At 36.9% G+C, this 20678-nt stretch overlaps 2 protein-coding genes across 3 annotated transcripts; one reads left to right on the top strand and one right to left on the bottom strand.

The window, feature by feature from the left end:
• Nucleotides 1-1918: 1918 nt before the first annotated feature.
• Nucleotides 1919-11304, bottom strand: faima (Fas apoptotic inhibitory molecule a). Of its 2 annotated transcripts, none has more exons than XM_067445002.1 (5): nucleotides 11146-11304; nucleotides 10605-10735; nucleotides 8088-8316; nucleotides 3719-3768; nucleotides 1919-3142 (listed from the first exon to the last, which is right to left on the bottom strand). In XM_067445002.1, the coding sequence occupies exons 2-5, from the start codon at nucleotides 10716-10718 to the stop codon at nucleotides 2996-2998; spliced, it is 540 nt and encodes a 179-aa protein (XP_067301103.1). In that variant the 5' UTR covers nucleotides 10719-10735; nucleotides 11146-11304; the 3' UTR covers nucleotides 1919-2995. The 2 variants fall into 2 exon arrangements, with proteins under 2 accessions (XP_067301103.1, XP_067301104.1); XM_067445003.1 differs by lacking the exon at nucleotides 11146-11304 and adding an exon at nucleotides 10871-11132.
• Nucleotides 11305-12059: 755 nt separating this feature from the next.
• Nucleotides 12060-18990, top strand: ndufa10 (NADH:ubiquinone oxidoreductase subunit A10). Its single transcript, XM_067445001.1, has 10 exons — nucleotides 12060-12395; nucleotides 12787-12955; nucleotides 13295-13510; nucleotides 13643-13729; nucleotides 13867-13988; nucleotides 15287-15366; nucleotides 15863-15917; nucleotides 15996-16081; nucleotides 16229-16337; nucleotides 18759-18990. The coding sequence occupies exons 1-10, from the start codon at nucleotides 12321-12323 to the stop codon at nucleotides 18825-18827; spliced, it is 1068 nt and encodes a 355-aa protein (XP_067301102.1). The 5' UTR covers nucleotides 12060-12320; the 3' UTR covers nucleotides 18828-18990.
• Nucleotides 18991-20678: the final 1688 nt, after the last annotated feature.

The raw sequence follows: 20678 nt of genomic DNA, 5'->3' as shown, positions 1-20678 counted from the left end.
GTTCAACCGAATACTGTTTAACAGATGCAATATAATGCAATTTTTCTTAGATTTAGACACCAAATCCAGAAAATCCATTTAGTAATGCAGTAAAAAAAAAAAAATCTCTTGAACCTTTAATCTGTATTGAAGAAAACTATCATTTATGTTTGAGTTCACACAGAAGTCAACATCTATTTCTGCCATACAAAAACACCTCAACATGGGGTCATGGGACACCTAGTTTAGAGACTCTCCCATGCCTTAGGTGTCGCTAATTAAATCACACACAGCCACAGGCACATTGATTCGATCTTCACACACACACAAAGTCAAACCTACATCTACCTTATAAAATGTATGCCAACCACACACAATCATAAAACCTCCCATCACACTTGAGGCCTTAACACTGATGGGGGGAACTATTGTGTCACACTCGAGGCAGGCATTACATAATTGTATTGACTGTCAGCTCATCCGTGCAAGGATTAAATCTTTATAAAGACACAATTGGCTAAGGTTTATTTCTTATTCAGTAATGCAACGGAGTAAACTTATTTTTGCCACAACATCTGACAAAATTACAAAAAGATTTTTCAAAAGTTTTCACTGACCAACTTGAGTGCATTTTATAAATATAAACAAATTTTGATAGTTAATCTCTTTTCAATCAGTCCATAATAAGTGAATGGGTGAGAGTACTATGACTGAGTGTAAAAGGAGCATGTCAGCCTCTGCAAGCAAAGATGGGTCATGTCTCATCACTTTGTGATGAAAAATCTTGAGAGAAGTTCTAAATGCAAGATTGCAAAAAATTTAGGTCTTTCACTAGGCTGTCTATTGTGAAAAGATTCAGGGAATCCAGAGAAATCTTGTTACATGTAGGGCGAGGCTGTTGAATGTGCTTGACCTTTGAACCCTCACACGACACTGCATGAGAAACTTCATGCTACTCTATTAATACATCCACACAAGCTCTGGAATTCTTTGGAAAACTGCTGTCACTTGACACCGTCTGCTGCTGCATCAAGAAATCATCTCAGATGATCCAGTTGAACACTGTGGACATGTATGCACATTTCAGCTTGTTTTGGGGAAACATGGACATTGAGTTCTGAGTCCCAAAGATGAAAGAGACCATCCAGACTTTCATCAGTGACATGGACTGGGGTGACAGGCACATTGCAGGGCCCAGATTATTGCCGGGCCCATCTCTGTCCATAATACAATTTTTTTTTGTTAATAAAATGTATTTTATTACACTTGTGTCTGCTGATACGAAGCTCTACAATTTAACAATCTCCCCAATCTTTCAGATAAATCAGCTGACCAGTTTACATTAATTGTGGTCTTCTGATGTACTCATAAACACACCTTAAGTGACATGTGATCTAAAAATCACCACATCACCAGTGACATGAATACCAATCACACATGATTAGTGTCACTAAGTCACTAGTGTCACTGTCACTAAGAGGGTCAAATTAAAATGCAGTACAAATGCAAACATCTGTCATGTATGGTGGTGCATCAGAGCAAATGGCATGAGTGACTTGCATATGTGTGAAAGTACCACTGATGTGGAGGCCTATAATTGGGATTGTAGAGACATTTAATGGCATCAGGATTACATCTTTGAAGAAAGGTAGCATTGCCTCTGTCCCAACTTTTTTGGACTGTGTTGTAGCCATCAAAAGCAAATATATATATATATATATATATATATATATATATATATATATATATATATATATATATATATATATATATATATATATATATATATATATATATATATTATAAAATTGTTGAAAATAAAAAAGTTGGTCAATGAAAACTTTGGAAATATTTTCTTGTACTTGTTAAATGAAGGTTAAACAAAATTAATGATTTAAATTTTCTATAGCAGTGTACAAAATTTCTCAACTTTCCTGGGGTTGTAGAAAATATTTATTACAGAAATATAATGAACATAACGAGACATATTCTAATATTTGTAGTGTAAGAGTTGCTCTATATAAAAAGAAATACATAAGGGTCAAATTGAAGAAAATAAATAAAAAATAAACAGTCTACCAGCAAACATATTTGAATATAGGTTTCAATACTGATGATGCAACGATTTTAATACTTTATTAAAAAACAAACAAACAACAAAAAAAAACAGCATCTAAATACAAATCCAATTCCCATTCTAAATTCCCAATATAAAACTGTAGCAAATGTTTTAACTTCTAAGGGATTATTTGGATTCAGATTAATTTTCAGTTCCACCTAAGCATTGTTCTATACAATAAGTCATGATAAAATATTTTCACATTTACATAAGATCATTGTTTCAGAAGGAAGCTGTTGTCAAACAGAGACTAAGCACATCACAATACCTTGAATTCACTAGACACATAAAGACTGAATGAATTAAAATATCTTTCTTGTCAAGGCATTGAGCTAAAAACACATTAAAGTATATTTCCAGAAGAACGTTATTGCTGAAGTCTGACCCTATTTATAAGTCGGTGGCTGAGATTCTGGACAGAATACTCTAAACAAGTATTCATGTTTACATTTAATTCACATGGAGACCACTCAATGCTTTTAAGAACATGATTGTGCTACCGCACAAAGAATAAAACATTTTGACATCAACAGTCTTGTCTATACATGCCAGGGCCTTCATAACATACCTAGTAAAGGTCCAGCCATCCTCACATCTTTTTGTGTCAAAGTTACATGCATTGCGAGAAGAAAAAACACATTGGCATCACTTCCAGAAATTGAGAAATTATCGATTTAGAGGGTTAAACCACTTTTTCTAATGTTGCTGTGAGGTATATAGAAATATTAATAAATTATATGTTTGTAAGACACATCTGTCTCTCATGCCTCAAAACGGCCCATTACTGAACGAGCACATGCTGATCTGTGGTCACAAATGAACATTTCTGTTTATTCATCCCTATATACACTTCTCACAAGGACAGATAATCCTAACACACTCATTTATTCACACAGCTCATTCTGACTCTGAGATTTCCATGCCGTCCACCAGCAGTGTGTGAATGATGCCATCTCGTCTCTTGCCGCTGCTCACAGCCTTGATGCAGCAGTCGTGGTCACCTAGAGAGAAGTGCGTCTCTGTGCCGTCATCAACAAACTCACCCTGAGGAGCAGGAAACATTAACGTTTTCTTAGAATTAATGGTAGTTATGGTAGTCATGTACTGTATGTTGCACAACCGGTATGCTCAGTAGGGCTGTGAACATCTACTTTGGCAGTGTCAATCAGTAAGGGTGAAAAAATCAAAACTATCAACATTTTTACATTCTCTTTGCCCTGTTGATGTCAGGGAAGTGAATCTAACCTGCATTAGAAAGATGTACAGTACTGCAGTTTTAGAGTGAGAGAAAATAAATCCTTGACTATTTAGCTGATTTTATTACAAACAAGTTGCACAAATAAGTTGATTCTTTCTGATGGGATTTGTTTTCCTCTACAGTGAACCAAGACTGCAATATATGTTGTTGATCAGAGACTGATTTAAAGGCTGATTTTACTCTTCTCACACACCTACTTTAAAGAGCAAGACCTTTATTGAAAGGTGGCTTAATGTATTTGCTATGTTACCAAACTGTTAAAGTTTTACATGTTCATTGCTAGTTACCTAATTGTTAAAGTGTTACCAAAATAATAACTATTTAAAATAAAAGTAAATAAATAGAGCAACTGCAAGACTTACAGCTGTTTCCATTTTCTGTCCATTGCACCATATATCCATGGTATCTTTCTCTGTTGGGGATGGAGGAGTTTATAATTGATGAAGTGATAAAGTTAAAACAGCAATATAGTAAATACTACTTCACCATACCTTCAGTCTTTATACTAAGACCCACTGACTCTTTAGTCAGACTGTGAATTACTGTAAATCTAGAACCTCAGCCTTATCTTATGCACTTTTGCCACTGCCATGACATCGGGTGTCTTGTGCTGAGCCTTCCCTTTTGATATTGTAAACAACATACATTGTTTAAATGCATACACATACAACCAAATGGCAAGTAATGATTAACCTAAATAACAATATCATTGGTGTTAACATTGAGTTCTAAAAATATGCCTGTGTATGCTTATAATTTTAGCAATCCCCCTTATTAATTAATATGAAACTACTCAGCTATTTTGGTTGAGGTATGTACTGTCAGGTTCAGCAAAACTGTTATTGTTAGCTTTGTGGCTAGTCTTCAAACAGTCCTGGCCCAACATTTTTTGCTACACCCTGGATGAGCTATAATCATATAAATCAAAGGTCTGGAAAGTCCTTGGTACTTTCTCTTTCACAGTCAACATTGTTTATAGACATTGCGTTATATAACTAGGTCATATGTTTCATTGGCATGAGCTGATAAAAGTGCTAATGTTCACTAAAGCAAAACGTCATCCCCCTGCTGACTGCTCACTAGCGCCCCCACCAGGTTAGCAAAACTGTTTGAGGATGTTTGTGTTTTTATTATTAGAAGTGCCTCCTATTTATAAGGAACTAATTCCTTGAAGGGATTTGTAATCTTTTTTTAACCTTTATTTAATCTAAAGTTAATCTAAAGACATTGCTGCTGTGCAGCCGGTCACAGAGCTTAAGTGAGGAAAGACTTTCAGCATTTCAGAGATCAGATGTACTTTAGTGGCAAAATGGAGCAACTCATAATGTAATAACTACACATAATGAAAAAAATCTGCACATAATGTAATAAGTTTTATTGTAATAAAATATTCATATGAAAAAAATTACTCAAAAAGTTATAAAATCTTGAGTTTACAATGTAATACCACATTTTATAAATTATTACAAACTCAACACATTTTTGTCATAATTCGAGTAGCTTTTAAAACATAAAAATATTAGTATTCCCTTACAGTACATTTTTAAAAATCTAAATCCAGTCTTCATGTGTATATATATATATATATATATATATATATATAATATCCATGCAATTATTATTATTACTACCATATTCTCCATTTTCCTGAGGCTACATCTACATTAATCTGGATCCATTTGAAGACAGTGTTTTAATTTCAAATCGCACCCTGTCCACACTACTAGCGTTTTCAAGCGTTTAACCCAAGTTTCTTATCCACATCGAAACATCTGACAATGCTTAAATCACCTTGTTGCGTATGCGTAAAACATTCTAAAACTTCATAAGGTTACACAGAGAAAGCTGACCTAAGAAAGTTCTCACGCTATTCTTCTGATCATTTTATTGGCAAAGTATCGAGCCACTCAGTGTTGCTTCCAGGTTGCACTCAACATCTCATGGTCTAAAACTCAATTGTTGCAGCAATTGCGAGTACATTTTACTCGCATCTTTGCAGGAATAGAAATATTAAGACTGTAGAAAGGAACCTTTCTCTTAAGCAACACTATGCAGGCAAAACAATGCCGGTATAACCATATCTACAGTGCATTGCGAAAATATTCGGCCCCCTTGAACTTTGCGACCTTTTGCCACATTTCAGGCTTCAAAAATAATGATATGAAACTGTAATTTTTTGTGAACAATCAACAACTTGTGGGACACAATCATGAAGTGGAACGAAATGTATTGGATATTTCAAACTTTTTTTAACAAATCAAAAATTGAAAAATTTGGGCGTGCAAAATTATTTGGCCCCTTTACTTTGAGTGCAGCAAACTCTCTCCAGAAGTTCAGTGAGGATCTCTGAATGATCCAATGTTGACCTAAATGACTAATGAAGATAAATAGAATCCACTTGTGTGTAATCAAGTCTCCGTATAAATGCACTTGCACTGTGATAGTCTCAGAGGTCCGTTTAAAGCGCAGAGAGCATCATGAAGAACATGGAACACACCAGGCAGGTCCCAGATAATGTTATGGAGAAGTTTAAAGCCGGATTTGGATACAAAAATACTTCCCAAGCTTTAAACATCCCAAGGAGCACTGTGCAAGTGATAATATTGAAATGGAAGGAGTACCAAGACCTGGCCGTCCCTCTAAACTTTCAGCTCATACAAGATGAAGACTGATCAGAGATGCAGCCAAGAGGCCCATGATCACTCTGGATTAACTGCAGAGATCTACAGCTGAGGTGGGAGACTCTGTCCATAGGACAACAATCAGTCGTATACTGCACAAATCTGGCCTTTATGGAAGAGTGGCAAGAAGAAAAATGTGTTGTTTAAAGTTTGCCACAATCCACCTGGGAGACACACCAAACATGTGGAAGAAGGTGCTCTGGTCAGATGAAGCAACACAGCTCATCCCCCTGAACACACAATCCCCACTGTCAAACATGGTGGTGGCAGCATCATGGTTTGGGCCTGCTTTTCTTCAGCAGGGACAGGGAAGATGGTTAAAATTGATAGGAAGATGGATGGAGCCAAATACAGGACCATTCTGGAAGAAAACCTGATGGAGTCTGCAAAAGACCTGAGACTGGGACGGAGAATTGTGTTCCAACAAGACAATGATCCAAAACATAAAGCAAAATCTACACTGGAATGGTTCAAAAATAAACATATCCAGGTGTTAGAATGGCCAAGTCAAATCCAAGTCAAGTCCAATCGAGAATCTGTGGAAAGAACTGAAAACTGCTGTTCACAAACTGCTCTCCATCCAACCTCACTGAGCTCGAGCTGTTCTGCCACGAGGAATGGGCAAAAATTTCAGTCTCTCGATGTGCAAAACTGATAGAGACATACCCCAAGGAACTTACAGCTGTAATCGCAGCAAAAGGTGGCGCTACAAAGTATTAACTTAAGGGGGCCGAAAAATTTTGCACGCCCAATTTTTCAGTTTTTGATTTGTTAAAAAAGTTTATATATCCAATAAATTTCGTTCCACTTCATGATTGTGTCCCACTTGTTGTTGATTCTTCACAAAAAATTACAGTTTCATATCTTTATGTTTGAAGCCTGAAATGTGGCAAAAGCTCTGTGTTCGTTGACAAAAGCACTGTCAATGTGGACGAAAGGCCAAAACAATGTGTAAAAGTTCAAACGGCAATATATTATATAATAACTGAATTCTAGTTCCTTGTTTTTTCCATGGTTTCTAATTAGTTCTACACCTGTTCTCAGTTCTGTTATTTATCTCCCTCATTAATTTAAGCTCTTAGCTCTCGCGAGTTCTTTGTCTTGTAATAATTTAACAGATTATGTTACGAAAAGTATGTTCTTCCTTAATTGTTCCTGTACTCTCCTGAGTATTTTTGGATGTAAATTAAAGATCCTTCGTTGACCAGCAGTACGTGACAATATGTGACCATAGCTAAAACTATGAATACATTTGACATTTTTGCAGACTATAAAAAGGCTTTTATGACAACAATTTAAATGACCAGATCTAAAAATAAAAAATAAATCATAAAAACTTTTCTATTCTTTTCTATTTTTAAAAATACTATTCTTCTTTTTTTATTTAGTGCATAAATTTTAAAATGCATTCTGGGTTAAAGTCACTAAAATAATGGAGAATATCATAATCACAATTTTTTTTAATGAAATGAAAATTGTTTACTGTTGTGTTCACAATGTAGCTAAATTAACCTTAATTAACCTACTTTACATTTAATGTAATAGCTTATCTTACGTAAATCTATTATTACATATTCTGCTCCAATTTATTACACTGAAAGATCATTATTATATTGACAATGTTTCACTTATACATTATGTGCTGGTATTACCTTTTGAACTGTGTTTACATTATAATTGCTACAGTGTTTATAATGTAATACATTTCTTATACAGTAACCTACAGTATGTGAAAAATTATGAACTTTTATTTTTACCTTTTATGTACATTTTATTACATTTTGACAAAAAGTATTACATTATAAAAAATGTATTACATTAATAATGTAATACCCATTACACTATGTGCAGTTATTACATTATGAGTTGCTACAGGGTTGTTTTACATAATTGTGTTTATTGCGTTCACGTCAAGTTGTTGGGCCTACTACTATTTCTATTCAAAATAAAACTTGCTTTTGGATATTACATTCTAGTAAATAAATAGACAAACCTAATGACAGATCAATCCCAATTTTATTTGAGGAACCTATAATCAGGCATTTCTTACCCAGAACCACTCTGCAGTCGATGCCATCCAGGTTAAGGAGCCATGTGCTGGTAACTTTGGAGCGATTTTCCATGTACTTCTTCAGGCTCTGTCCATTGATCTCTAGAGTGTACTCATATGCAAAGCCACTCACCGCGTCTATGTTAATAGTGGCCTTTGTGTCTGTGCCACCCACATGAAAAGTCTCCTTTCCAACCAGTTTGAACATCCAGTCTCTCCTTATGACTTCCTGTGAAAGAACATATGAACACACCGGTGAGGCACCTGCACTTATTTTCTCATCATTATTGTGAAATACACATCACATAATTCTGTATAATCATCATTAACATCTACTGACAAATAAAATACATAATTACATGACTCTCTGGAATACAGATTTTTAACCCTAAAACAGGCAAAGAGTGGAAAATTATCATCATGCTCTATAAAGGTATAAAAAAATGCCAAAGTCATCAATGTTTCTGTGATTTATTTCACGCAACAACAACAAAAAAGTAAATGTAAAATGCTAAATATGCTGCATTTATGACATTTCTAAGAGTCTTAAAACTGAGGCATATACATTTCTTATATTTTCTTATAACTGTGTTGTCTTTAACCTCAGGTGTTGGAAACTCTAGCCCTTGAGATGCCCTGTTCTGCAGGGTTTAGCTCCATCCCTAATCAATCATATAATATGATACAACTTATAATTTTCTAAGTAACACTGAAGACTTTGGTTAGAATTTTCAGGTGTGTTTAATCAGATTTGGAGCTAAACTGCAGGACGGTAGCCCCCCAGGAGCGGGGTTGGACGCCCCTGTTCTAACATAAAATTTCAGTTTTACATGTGAATATTTCCATTTGCACAATTGTTTTTAACTCAAAATACATACCCTCACCTAAAGGATTATTAGGAACACCATACTAATACTGTGTTTGACCCCCTTTTGCCTTCAGAACTGCCTTAATTCTACGTGGCATTGATTCAACAAGGTGCTGAAAGCATTCTTTAGAAATGTTGGCTCATATTGATAGGATATCATCTTGCAGTTGATGAAGATTTGTGGGACATCCAGGGCACGAAGCTCCCGTTCCACCACATCCCGAAGATGCTCTATTGGGTTGAGATTTGGTGACTGTGGGGGCCATTTTAGTACAGTGAACTCATTGTCATGTTCAAGAAACCAATTTGAAATGATTCGAGCATGGTCAGAGGATGGGTCCATGGTGCTAAATGCTGCACAGTAGTAACAAGACATGATGGATCCATGTTCTCATTCTGTTTACGCAAAATAATGACTCTACCATCTGAATGTCTCAACAGAAATCGAGACTCATCAGACCAGGCAACATTTTTCCAGTCTTCAACTGTCCAATTTTGGTGAGCTTGTGCAAATTGTTGCCTCTTTTTCCTATTTGTAGTGGAAATGAGTGGTACCCGGTGGGGTTTTCTGCTGTTGTAGCCCATCCGCCTCAAGGTTGTACGTGTTGTGGCTTCATACCTCGTGGCTTTGCTGCATACCTCGGTTGTAACCAGTGGTTATTTCAGTCAAAGTTGGTCTTCTATCAGCTTGAATCAGCCGGCTCATTCTTCTCGGACCTCTAGCATCAACAAGGCATTTTCGCCCACAGGACTGTTGCATACTGGATGTTTTTCCCTTTTCACACCAGGTTTGTTTGTAAACCCTAGAAATGGTTGTGAGTGAAAATCCCAGTAACTGAGCAGATTGTGAAATACTCAGACCGGCCCGTCTGGCACCAACAACCATGCCACGCTCAAAATTGCTTAAATCATCTTTCTCTTTCCCATTCTGACATTCAGTTTGGAGTTCAGGTGATTGCCCAGGACCACACCCAAAATTTATTAAAGGAACTGCCATGTGATTGGTTGATTAGATAATTGCATTAATGAGAAATTGAACAGGTGTTTCTAATAATCCTTTAGGTGAGTGTAGATTAAGAAGGGGGACTGTGTAGAGGGGGCCCTGGGCCCGGAACAAGAATTTCTACTGGCACCCCCACCACTACAAAAAGTAAGATTAATATATCCCTACTTTCCCCAAAGTCAGAATGTCCAGCACTATGGGCAGACAATTTGGCTTTAGGTCAAACTCATAAAACGAGCACAGGAAATTGGAACCAAGTCACATTTTCCACATACTCCAAACAGACTCAACTAAGATACTGACAACAGTACTGGATGAAAAATGATTTCTCGTGCCTTCCACAAGAGACTAAAGAATATGTATCCTGTGGTGCACAGGGTTAATGGGTTAACTGCATGATTCATTGTATAATTGTCCCTGGTAGCTGATTTTCTACACATAATATAAATAGCAACAAACTAACCGCAACTTTCCTCATTCAATTTATTTCCATCCTCGGTTTGTTTTTGCTTTAATAATGTTTTAAAATAATTTGTTTTACATTATGTAGTAAAAAATAGGGCATCAGTGGATTCTACAGGTACTACCACTGAAATTTTAACAAGTATTATTCATGTGTCAGCTATCTGTACTAAAAGATTCTTACCTTTCCATCAATGTAAATAACCCGTTTTCCTGTGGTTGTGCCATGTTCAAATTCAATCCTGTGCACACCATCACTCAAAGCCACATCCCACACGGCTACAAGATCTCCTGACATCCTCTGCCCTCCAGTAGCTAACAGAGATATGAGGATATATACACAATATATTAGTGAACTGTTTATTAGATCACATGAATAGTAACTTTAGTAACAGTAAACACAAGAGTACAGTGTAAACAGAGGAAACACTGGCATAACGTTATACTTACCCAATAAACGCTAAACATTACGCATAATGAAGAATAAAACACTAACAGCAAAAATGGCGTTGTTAAACGGCCTTGCGTAGATAAATAAAATTATTTTGGTCTGAAAATAATTTTGTTACATTATTTACTATTCTTTGGTAAGGATATCTAAAAGTCTTGACTAAACGTGTGGCTGTCACTGTGTCAGAGCCATCAAATCTATGATACTGAACAAGCCGTCGGTCATTCTAAACACAGATATAGAGCAGTAAAGACAGTAATAAATACATAGTTACCGATCCCAGTCAGAGGAGAAATAAAACGTTTCTTTCTATATTTGAGAAGACAGCTGATATTAACACAACTGACGCCAACAGCATCAACACACTAACGTTAGCTCCAAAATTAGCCAACAACAAATCTGCCCCAGCTAACAACAGTTACTATGGCAACAGCCTATTCTTCTTTTGTCCTTGGTTATGTGAGTTTAAACGCCACAGTGACTCTACTGACATCTCGTGGAAATAAGAACCGTCAGTCTATGGTCAGGATCAGGATGCACGATTGAATGCTGCTGGCTGCCCATGCATGAATGCCACAGTCACAGACACATACTGTCCACTAGCACACAAATGTGTTTTCACATTCAGTATATCTTCAGAGCCAACATAACTGAAAGGTGCGCGATATCACCACATAACCAAATCACTGACAGGGAATTATGATTGTGTAGCCCCATCTGCTGGTGATGGAATGCTGAAAATTTGGTCAGGACCCATTGTGATATACAAAAATCTAATCGATTAATTTATTGTTATCACTCTTATTCCGTCACCGCGTGTGTAACTATAACTAACGCAATAACTACTCCAAATACAACCCACAGGTACCTATAATATCTGTTACGCATTCACTATAAGTAGCCTACACTAAATGTACTGAAATATAAATTGTGCCCCATTTGTGCAGAATAGTACCGTTATGAAACTAACCTCTGGTTAAAACAGCAAAAACCTCTTTCTTTCTTTCTTTCTTTCTTTCTTTCTTTCTTTCTTTCTTTCTTTCTTTCTTTCTTTCTTTCTTTCTTTCTTTCTTGCTTGCTTGCTTGCTTGCTTGCTTGCTTGCTTTCTATGAATAATAATAATAATGTATTATTATTATTATTTGATTAAAATGTAATATAGCCTGCGGTGGAAGACACAATTTCAATCAATTATTTTGTTACACAAAAACGAAAAACAAAATACTAGAAATGTATGAACCAATCCCAATACGTCTATAATAATTATGTGTTTAAAACAAATAAAACAACTTATTTATCTTTGTTTTAAAGTATTTTCGTTTTGGTCAAGGCGTCACACGAAGAAACCATGACGCACTGATGACGCAAAACTTCCGCGACGCGACGCAGAGATCCTCCTTCGGCGACATTGAGGCTAATCAGACTCGTTGGAGATTCTGAAGTTTCGCGATGGCGTTGCGGTTATTTCGGCTGGCTGTGCCCCCGGGTGCAGCAGCATTGAAAGCACTATCGCCTGTGACGACGGTAAGATTGATATACAGCCTCTACGCTCCAGGCGAAAGGTTCATCTGTTCTCTCGGGGTCTCATGTAGTTCAGACTGAAGGACAACAGCAGAGCTACAGTTGTGGAAATCACTTCTCACTGTCAAATTAATGCATCTATTCATATGTTTATTGAGTCAATGTAAAGTTAGTATAACATGCATTCACGTTTGTTCAGTCATGACCAGTGCATAACAGTGTGCGACTGATACCAGTTCTGTCAAAACAAAGCTTGTTTATTTGTTTAAAAACGATGTTACCCGCGATTAATGGCGTGACTCTTGCAGCTGATCATGAAAACATATGTACTTGCTGTCAGACTACATCACCTTAAATGGTAGGAAATATAACAGGATATTTTGATACTCTTTAGACTCAAATCCACACAAGTACTGTCAGCAACCTGCGGTATGGATGGTGGGCTTATGCTCTGGGGGAGAGGGCAACCTCCCGCTTCAAGGAAAACAGCAAGATCATTTCTATTGATGGCAACTTGGCATCTGGAAAGGGAGCACTTGCACAAAAATTGGCAGATAGACTGGGTAAGACAATTTCTGGCTCCCTATGTTTTTCACACACACACACACACACACACACACACACACACACACACACACACACACACACACACACACACACTCAGACATAATGGTTTTTATACCATACAAACTGTACACTCTATCCACATACACTGCCCCTGCCCCAAAACCTACCCATCACGGGAAACATTCTGCATTTTTACTTTCTCATAAACGGATAACCTAATTGATGCACCACAGATCCCTGAACTTAATCCCTCTGAATGTCTTTGGGATGTACTGGGATATAATATTTTACTACTCCTAGAATTATTGATTCCGTATCAATGTTTCTCTCATCAGGGATGCTGTACATGCCAGAGCCTGACACGCACTATGTTGACAAAATGACAAAGGAGAAAGTTCCTCTAGATCAGGCTTTTAATGGAAACTGCAGCCTGGAGAAGTTCTACTTGGAGCCTAAAGCCAGTGACGGTAACTCTTACCGCCTGCAGTCTTGGATGTACCTCATGAGGCTGCTGCAGTACTCTGATGCTATTGAACACCTGCTCTCTACAGGTAACCAAAGCTGTTGATATTATGACTAAAAATGAAAACCCTACTGCATCAATGGATTTCCTATTTAAAAATTGAATAAGTTGTGGGAACACAGTTTAAGGATATTATGTCTTCTCTGTTTCCCCTTTTCAGGACAGGGAGTTGTTCTGGAACGTTCTCCATTTAGTGACATGGTTTTTTTGGAGGCCATGCTCAAAGAAGGTTTCATCCGCAAGCAGTGTGAGTGATTATGGCTGAAATTCATAAAAATGCTTTTGGTGACTAAATTTATATTGCGTTTGCAACTTATAATACCTCAGAGCTGCTTTTTGAAATGAACAGCTTGCATTATGTATGTGTTGGTGGATATTCTGCAGGTCTGGATCACTATAATGAGGTTAAGAATATCAGTATCTGTGAGTTTCTGCCCCCTCATCTGGTCATCTATGTCGACTCACCTGCTGAAGAGGTCCAAAAGAATCTCAAGGCATCAGGAAAGGTGTGTGTGTGTGAGGATCAGACTATACAGTGCCCTCCACTACTAAAGGTGGCTGTGAAAAAGATCTTTTATCCAAACAGGGTTCTAACCCTTTATTGTAGTAAAACATTTGAAAGTTGGGTGTAAAATTTCACTATGAAATTAATGTTTTTTTTCTCTAGTTCATGTTGGCCACAATTATTGGCACCCAAATATTGCAAGGTTATGTTCCCAAGATAACAGCTCTGAGTCTTCTTCTATAATGCCTAATAAGTTTGGAGAACACTTGGCTTTTTTTTTACAGATCTTTCTTTCACACTGAATATCTCCAGATCTTTCAGATTCCCAGATCCTTGTTGGTGGTGCTTCACTTTAGTTCACCCCACTCATTTTCTATAGGGTTCAGATCAGGTGACTGAGATGGTTCTGGCAGAAGCTTTATTTTGTGCTCAAGCACACTTTTTTGTGTTGATTTTGATTTTGTTTTGGATCATTGCCCTTATGAAATGTCCAACCATGGCCCGTTATAAGATTTTGTAGCGGAATTGGTCAATGATACTACATATTTGAGATTCTTCGGAATGAAAAGTGCATTATAAATAAAATATATTATTATTATTATTATATGATACCATGTATCTGAACAAGATGTCCACGACCTCCAGAAAAAAAAAAAAATAGACCCACAACATTAAAGATGCTGCTGTATATTTAACCGTGGGCATGAGATACTTTTTATCCCTGTTTGCAGGGTTCTGACGCCACGACTCAACTAATCTCTGCAATTCTTACAGTGTCCTTACAGTGGAAATGCACTTCTTTTTTTTTTTAACGCTTTAGCTATTTTCTTACAGCCACTTTCTATTTGTGAAGCTTGACAATGTTTTGCTGCACATCAGAACTATATTCTTTGGTTTTACTCGTTGTGAAGGGAATTTGCTTCATGCTTTCTCACCATGCTAGTCGTCACCTTGGTGTGCTAAAACATACTTCAGATATTTTACTTATAAGAATTTTTAGAGGTGCCAATAATTGTGCCACTGTATCTTGATCCAAGTAATTAATCTTTTAATATAAAATGTACAAAAATTACACATTGACAAAATAATTCATTACAAAATGATTAAATTATGGCTGGGTTTAATGTATAGTTTTGTTTTAATTTGGCATAATAACAGTAATATTTAAAAATGTAATTGTTCATGCATAACATTTTCAGAAATATTTTAGGAGATTTTGATTAATTCAGGAAGCGCTGATTATACAATATTGATTGATTGTCCAGCATCAACTCAGAAATGTTCATTGCCTTTATACAGTCATACCTTCAGAATGTTCCGTTAAGCTACCTGAAGAGCATTGAGACCGCGTACAAGAAAACCTTTCTTCCTAAAATCAGGTCAGTACCTAATATTCATTATATTTATGTGTATATAAATGTTATGATTAATATAATTACTGAAATTATTTGTAATGATATAAAACTAATGTAATTATATGAAAATGTAGTATTAATAATACTATAATATTATATAAATAAAATGTTTAGATTTTGTAAATTTAAAGTAGCTGCATATGCTGTAATGTAAATGTATATCAAATTTAGGCCTGGTTTCAGAGACGGGGCTTCGATTAAGCCAGGATTATCCATCTTAGTTCAATTAGGGCATTTAAATAGCTTTTATAATCATGCTGTAGAAAAAAAAAACCTTACTGGTGTGCATCTTGACACAAAACAATGGTACTGGCTTATCTGAAGATTTGTAATTTCAAGTTTTCAGTTAAAATTGCTCAAACATGGATTTTAGTCTGGGACTATGCTTAAGCCTTGTCTGTGAAACCGGCGGGGGAAAACGTTTTCAGAAACAGTTTTGAAAAAACTCTCTCATTTTCAGTGAAGAGTCAGAGGTTCTTGCCTATGACACAACCCAAGCCCAGGACATTGAGAGGGTAAGGATTGAACCTGTATATAAATCACTTTCAGGCAGGCAAATATCACTGCTCTCTGATTTTATTTTGCCTTTGCAGGTTGCAGAGGATATTGAATACCTCAAGTTTGAGAAGGGCCCTTGGCTGGAGCAAGATGATGTCACTTTCCACCATATGCGAATGCTGTAAGTGCTCAATTTATTTACAGTACATTTGACTCATGTTTTTTCTTCCATAAACTGTTCATAGTACAGTCTGTAATTATTATCTTTACAAGATTGCCACCTCCTTGAACACGTTCAATAAATTGATCCTTTAACCTTATTCCCTAGGGTGGAAGACAAGCAGAGGGTAGCCACCATGACCTGCATCCCCAGATATCTACCAGAAGTCACAGTCGGTGCTCATGAGTTTGATGCCGCTTACTATGCTTTCAAATCGGTATGTGCCCTGTCCTCTACTGAAACTGTGAATGTAAAAAACTGATCATAAGCTGCATATAGTGGGTTGAATGTGCTTATAGTTCACAATAATGAACATTCAGTCGTCAGTTACTTGCCTTCAAGTTCCAAACCTGTATGAATTTATTTCTTCTGCTAAACACATTATAATTTAAGAATGTTGGTAATCAAACCAACTTTTCCATACCAACCAACCAATTTTTTTCCATAATATGGAAGTCAATGGGGGCCCATCAACTGTTTGGTTACCTTTATTCTTCTAAATATGTTGATGTCTTCAGCAGAAGAAAGAAATTTATACATGCTTAGAACAACTTGGGTGAGTGTGTGATGACAGAAATGTATTTTTTGTGTGAACTGTTAAGTTAACCATTAACCGTAATTATGGCCATGTGCATCTATGCATATCTTGCTTAAACTCTTATTAGCAATTCCACTGCTAAGTGGTGCCAATCACAACATACATGGGCCAGCTAACATTCACAGCACATTTTGTATTTCGGAAGGAGGGGCTTCATCAAAACCAACACTAAACATAAGCATAAAGAGGTGCTGTCATAATGTAACGCATGAGAAAAATAATAAATTTTTCGCAACATGAAATCATGACTTTGCGTAAACATACACGCCACTTTCTAAAGCCAAGTGGCATGATATCTGTACGCATTTTGAGCTATCTGCGTGTATTTTTACGCCGTGTGATTCTGCGTGTATGTCTATACCTAAACAAACCATCATATCTGCGTGTATGTCTACGCCATGTGATTCCGCCAATCTGATCTCAGAATTAATATTTATAGCCTAATTTTGTATTTTGGAGCAACTAACTCCACTCCTACCCTAAACCTACACCCACTCTCAACAATATAAAACACTTAACATGCAAATAAATATAAAGTCACATATTCAAATATAAAGTCAAATATAAAGTAATGTATTTATTGCAAAAACGGGCCAAAAAACAGTATAAAAGTATTACCTCATGTTGCATTCCAAGTCTTCTGAAGTTATACGATATCTTCGTGTGAAGAACAGAGTTGACCTTAATGTTTTAGTCGTTCAAATGATGATCGCGCCCTTTTGTGAACAGAACACGAACGCACTCGTTCATATTTCTGATTCAAATGATACACACGTCACGAAAAGTTTAGAAAGAGGCGATCGGTCACGAGACACACAAGAGCCAATGGCATTTTACAATCAAAGCTGACGTAATGACACATTTGGTCACGAGACACACGACAGCCAAAGCTGTCAAAGCTGACGTGATGTTTCTTCCGGCGGCAATTTTTGAAATGTATTATTAATTTTTGGTGGATGGACTCAACGTTCTGATCATTTTTGGGGATCTTCTTCACACAAATCAATCGTTTGGCCTCAGAACACTTGGAATATTTATACTTTCTGAATAAATTGTGCCTGCAGTCGTATCTCTCTGTTATAGCCAGTTTTTTTAATAATACACAAATGAGTAGGTTTAGGGAAGAGTTTGAGATACGCATTCAAAATGTGTCTAAATATGTATGTGTGTCCACAAGGTAAATGGATGTATAAACATACTAAATTATGTTTTTTTTTAAAATGTAAAAATGCAGAATGTTTCTTGTGATGGGTAGGTTTAGGGGTGGGACAGTGTAGGGGGGTAGAATGAAACGGCGTTGATAAACACGCTAAAAAGCGTTTGTGCGTCTTCATAGCACGCCAAAATGGCATACGAATTGGCGTGTCATACATAGACCATTTCATGAGATCAGTCTGGTTTTTTGAACAACCAAACATGAAAGCATATTTTAGCAACCCCCAAAACAAATTCAAGACTTTGTAAAAGGATCTAATAGGACTCCTTTAAAGAGAATGAACGCAGTGATGGCACCTAAAGGCCTCATTGATAGATCTACCTTAAATTATATTTCTGTCAGATACATTTGTGTACAACTAATTGTGTATATCCAGAAGCCCAAACAGTGTCCCCTCAAATGCCTGCACAATAATTGGGTATTTTTGCAGAGCAGGAGTGTCACCTGAGGACATTCAGTGATGTCAGTGGCATTACAGAATCAGTAGACAGATAGGCTTCTGGAGTGGGTGACTGAAGCACTTTGTATAGCCATTAGTGATTCCTGGCAAATGTGGCGATATTATATTGATTTTGAGGAATGCTGTGTTCAGCTATCAGATTTTTCATCTCCCTATCTGATCTCCACCTTGTCAGTGTATGTGATAAAACATATGGAGCTTTAACTTGTGCATGTAAAAATGGACCTCATTAATATAGATTAAATGTCTAGTCTTTTACTTTATTTTATTTTCAGTGTATTTCTTTAAAGGTCACAGTAAAATGTTGCCATTGCACACCAGGGCTTTAAACAATCTAACATGTGATATGAAAATCTCTCCTTAGCTCCCAGGAAAGAAGTACGCTGAAGGTTATAATGAAGACGTTGGTGACAAAGGCATCTGGCTAAAGTGAGAAACGCCGGTGTCGCTGGAGGGAAGGACATCTGAAAGACGGATTTCTTGTGGTATTTCAACCATTTGTCTATGTCCCATGGAGAAAGATATATTCTGCTCTTCTGCAGCTGAAGATATCGTTGTACATTGCTATTAAAACATTTATTGTATATGTTAAAAAACGGTTTCCTTTCATTGCGAGTCAGTGTTGTTCCTGGGTGGATCTTCTTGAGTTGAACTTAGTTCTGACTCCAAGGTCATGGTCCTATGAGGCTCCTTGGGATGACTTTTCCCACTTAAACATTCCCGCTCTGTATGGACCAAGCCCGGGGCCCCTGGTGGTTTGTTTTTGCTTTAATTGACTGTACTAATTTGGGGGCACAGAATAGGTCAAACTGAATGTGCTTAAAGGTGAAAAGGGGCCTTTAAAGCCACATGACCTGACCCTGCCCAAGGAAGCTGGTCACCAGTGTTATAAAGGGATAGTTCACCCAAAAATGAAAATTCTTTCATAATTTACTCACCCTCATGATGTTCCAAACCTGTACAGTCTTTTTCAAAATAATAGCAGTACAATGTGACTAACCAGAATAATCAAGGTTTTTAGTATATTTTTTATTGCTACGTGGCAAACAAGTTACCAGTAGGTTCAGTAGATGGTCAGAAAACAAACAAGACCCAGCATTCATGAAATGCACGCTCTTAAGGCTGTGCAATTGGGCAATTAGTTGAAAGGGGTGTGTTCAAAAAAATAGCAGTGTCTACCTTTGACTGTACAAACTCAAAACTATTTTGTACAAACTTTTTTTTCCTGGGATTTAGCAATCCTGTGAATCACTAAACTAATATTTAGTTGTATGACCACAGTTTTTTAAAACTGCTTGACATCTGTGTGGCATGGAGTCAACCAACTTGTGGCACCTCTCAGCTGTTATTCCACTCCATGATTCTTTAACAACATTCCACAATTCATTCACATTTCTTGGTTTTGCTTCAGAAACAGCATTTTTGATATCACCCCACAAGTTCTCAATTGGATTAAGGTCTGGAGATTGGGCTGGCCACTCCATAACATTAATTTTGTTGGTTTGGAATCAAGACTTTGCCCGTTTACTAGTGTGTCCATATCATGCCCATATCATGATGCTTGCACCTCCATGCTTCACTGTCTTCACTGTGTACTGTGGCTTGAATTCAGAGTTTGGGGGTCGTCTCACAAACTGCCTGTGGCCCTTGGACCCAAAAAGAGCAATTTTACTCTCATCAGTCAACAAAATGTTCCTCCATTTCTCTTTAGGCCAGTTGATGTGTTCTTTGGCAAATTGTAACCTCTTCTGCACATGCCTTTTTTTTAACAGAGGGACTTTGCGGGGGATTCTTGAAAATAGATTAGCTTAACACAGATGTCTTCTAACTGTCACAGTACTTACAGGTAACTCCAGACTGTCTTGTCATCCTGGAGGTGATCATTGGCTGAGCCTTTGCCATTCTGGTTATTCTTCTATCCATTTTGATGGTTGTCTTCCATTTTCTTCCACGTCTCTCTGGTTTTGCTCTCCATTTTAAGGCATTGGAGATCATTTTAGCTGAACAGCCTATCATTTTTTGCACCTCTTTATAGGTTTTCCCCTCTCTAATCAACTTTTTAATCAAAGTACGCTGTTCTTCTGAACAATGTCTTGAACGACCCATTTTCCTCAGCTTTCAAATGCATGTTCAACAAGTGTTGGCTTCATCCTTAAATAGGGGCCACCTGATTCACACCTGTTTCTTCACAAAATTGATGACCTCAGTGATTGAATGCCACACTGCTATTTTTTTGAACACACCCCTTTCAACTAATTTGACTAATTGCCCAATTGCACAGCCT

The sequence above is a fragment of the Pseudorasbora parva genome, chromosome 5 (genome assembly GCF_024679245.1).
Source record: "Pseudorasbora parva isolate DD20220531a chromosome 5, ASM2467924v1, whole genome shotgun sequence".
NCBI classification, from domain to species: domain Eukaryota; kingdom Metazoa; phylum Chordata; class Actinopteri; order Cypriniformes; family Gobionidae; genus Pseudorasbora; species Pseudorasbora parva.
Note: the sequence above shows the minus strand (reverse complement) of the source record. Positions and strands in the feature narration are given on the sequence as shown.